At 41.5% G+C, this 2,778-nt stretch overlaps 1 protein-coding gene across 2 annotated transcripts in view; it reads left to right on the forward strand.

Moving 5' to 3' along the window:
* kiaa1191 (KIAA1191 ortholog) overlaps window positions 1-2,145 on the forward strand; it is an 8,764-nt gene extending 6,619 nt beyond the window's left edge. The window contains exon 9 of one of the 2 annotated variants that reach the window (XM_083926900.1): window positions 1,260-2,145. In XM_083926900.1, the coding sequence (XP_083783026.1) occupies window positions 1,260-1,471 (212 nt within the window). In that variant the 3' untranslated portion in view covers window positions 1,472-2,145. The remainder of the gene's footprint in view (window positions 1-1,259) is intronic. The other variant, XM_083926901.1, reaches the window with a different exon arrangement.
* Window positions 2,146-2,778: the final 633 nt, after the last annotated feature.

Here is a 2,778-nt window from a genome sequence, read left to right on the forward strand (position 1 = left end):
GCGTTCACAGTTCGAGCGCCGCGGCTGCTGAGGAGCAACTGTTAGATTCTCACATGTGGAAACGATCCAAATCTTTCTCCCAGGATGACTTTAGGTAGGTGACGCTTCAAATGTCGCCTTAAAAGAATCTAATTAAGGGAGAAACCCGACCAAAAAGTGAGATTTTCTCCCATTTCTCCGTCTTAACGCGTTTTCTTTCACTGTGGTGGAAAGAAACCGTGTATTTGTGACTTCACTTTGTCCGTTTGTGTCCGTAGATTTCTCCTAAATTCACCAAAAGTTAGAAACAAAATGCTTAATTTGTATTTATGTAAAACACAACCTTTAAGTAAACTTGTAAAACATAAATGTGTTAATGTCGGTAACCAAGTGAGGAAGTTTCATGGTGATATCTATGAACTAAAGGGGATTTTTGAACCCTGTTCCTCCTGTTTTTCTGTGTCACTGACTGGTTTTTGAGTGGAGCTGCAGTGAACTGGGCTGAACCTGCACACCGACAACATCCGTCCACCTGAGGGCGCCCTCCCACTGTGCCTCCGTCCCGTGCCCCGTGCTTTAGGCTCCTTGTCCCCCCCTCCAGGCCCGTTTGTACTCACACTACCTGGGCCTCGGAGAATGCTTCTTGCTGCCTATACGTCATCACGCCGTAACACGTCACACGCATTGATGACGTCATGGCGATGCGTGGCTTTGTTTCCAGATCTTTCCGTAGACCTCAGAGTTTTTGTGCGTCTTGTCGACTGTTTTTGAATCTTTTCATCGACCAAATCTGCAGTAAACACTCCACCTCCGCATCACACCAACGTGAACCTTTCACCGCCATTGTTTGAAATGTCCGCGCATGGTCCCTCCTTCTTTTTTCTATGTCCCAACAGGCGCACAGGAAATGACCTCAGAACCGCCGTAGGCCTCGTGCTCGTACACGTGCGCACGCTCGTGCTCGTACACGTGCAAACGTGCTTTACTAAAGACCACCTCTCCCAAACGGGCCGTGGACGGCAAGCGTGCCGCTCCTAGACGTGGTACGGTTGCACTCACACTGGTCAAAGGAACCAGACTTTAGCTTTGAAACGTGCACGGGACGGAGGCACAGTGGGAGTGCGCCCTACTCTTCCTCTCTGAAGGAACGAGACTTCTCCATCCTTCCATAATTTCAGGCAGTGACACTTTTAGTGGACGCCTATTGTTTGCGTCGAGGTTCCTCGTTCGATCTCTTTGCCAATATATGCTAAATCATTTTCCCTCCTCTCTTTTCCCAGCAGGCTTTGCGCTGCAGGCGTACCGTGGCGCCCAGAAGCCGACCCCCATGGAGGTGATGAAGTCCCAGGCCACGCGGCTGGCCGACACCCCCGCCGCTCAGACGGCCCCTCCCAAAATGGAGATCCCCACAGTGGAGGGCCGACGGCAGGGAGCGCGGCCGCACAAGCTCAAGCCCAGAGACATGAACATCCTGACGCCCTCGGGGTTCTGAGAGGACGCCGCTCGGGCGCCGCGTAAAGAAAAGAAGCGCTCTCTGCGTTGTTGATGTTTTGTGTGGATCCTACAGGTCTGACTCTGGTTTCACTCTGTTTTAATAGAACTCCGCTCCCGTTTGAGTCCGTTTTGTACGTATTTCCTGTCTTTCATGATGATTTAAGTCAACGGGGTCGTGGCCGTCACTGCGGACGCTGACAACAGTCACACAGAGACGACGGCGCTCGTAAACAAACCTCCAGGTGAAACAAACGCAAAGTTATTCAGCAGGAATCAAAGTGAGCTCGTCCGTTTCACCTGCACTGGTTTAAAGCATTTACTCCCGTCTCTCTCTCTTAACTGTGGACGAGTGAACCTGGAAAAATCTTAATAAAGTAAATTTAAATGTTATTAAATGGACGAAAATATTAAAAATAAATGACTTAAATTGAACTTAAATTAAAGTTAAATGTTATTAAATGGACCAAAATAATATTAAAAATAAATGTCAGCAATTAATTAATAAACTGTGTAATCGATTTTTCTCTTGAAAAACAAATAAATAAAAATAATAAAATATTGTTTAAAAAAAAACTTGAATAGGAAATAAATAAAGGAATTAATACAATAATGTTCCTATTTATTTAATATTGTTGGGAATGACATAATTTGCATAATGGAAAAAAAATGCATAAAAATGAAGAAATAAAACTGAAAAATTAAACTTTTTAATTAATAAAATTATACACTAATTAAAGGGATGATCAAATAGGAAAGTAAAAGAATATGCATATATAAGGGCATTAATACAAATGTGAATAAATAAGAAAATTTAAAAATAATACAATAAAGTTCCTATTTATTCATTTTTCAGGAGATTTCTAGAAATGTGCAGGAAATTATTTAATTTGCATAATAAAAAATAATTAAAATATTTAAAAGGACATTTAGAAATAATAGAAAAAAGAAACACTTAGAATATTCATTTAAAAAAATCCTAAATAAATACAAATATAAATGAAGGGATAATTAAATAGGAAAGTAAAAATAGGGGCATAAATAAATAAGCTAAGCTAATAATTCCTTTATGTTTTATACATTTAATGGAATATTAATTATATATGAATTGATTAAATGATTCATTTTGGCCTTTGTCAGCTTCACTCCATATTTAACCGTTTCATCTGTATTTAACTGTATTTTCCAAACGGTGACTTTAAAGACTTCAACGTGACCTCGAGTCCAGGTGACGACGACGATCCTGCTTTTAAAACGACCCCCTTTAAATGCACTTTATCCCCACTCCAGAGACCGTGAGTTCGATCC

This window comes from Echiichthys vipera (genome assembly GCF_963691815.1).
Source record: "Echiichthys vipera genome assembly, chromosome: 14".
Classification (NCBI taxonomy): Eukaryota; Metazoa; Chordata; class Actinopteri; order Perciformes; family Trachinidae; genus Echiichthys; species Echiichthys vipera.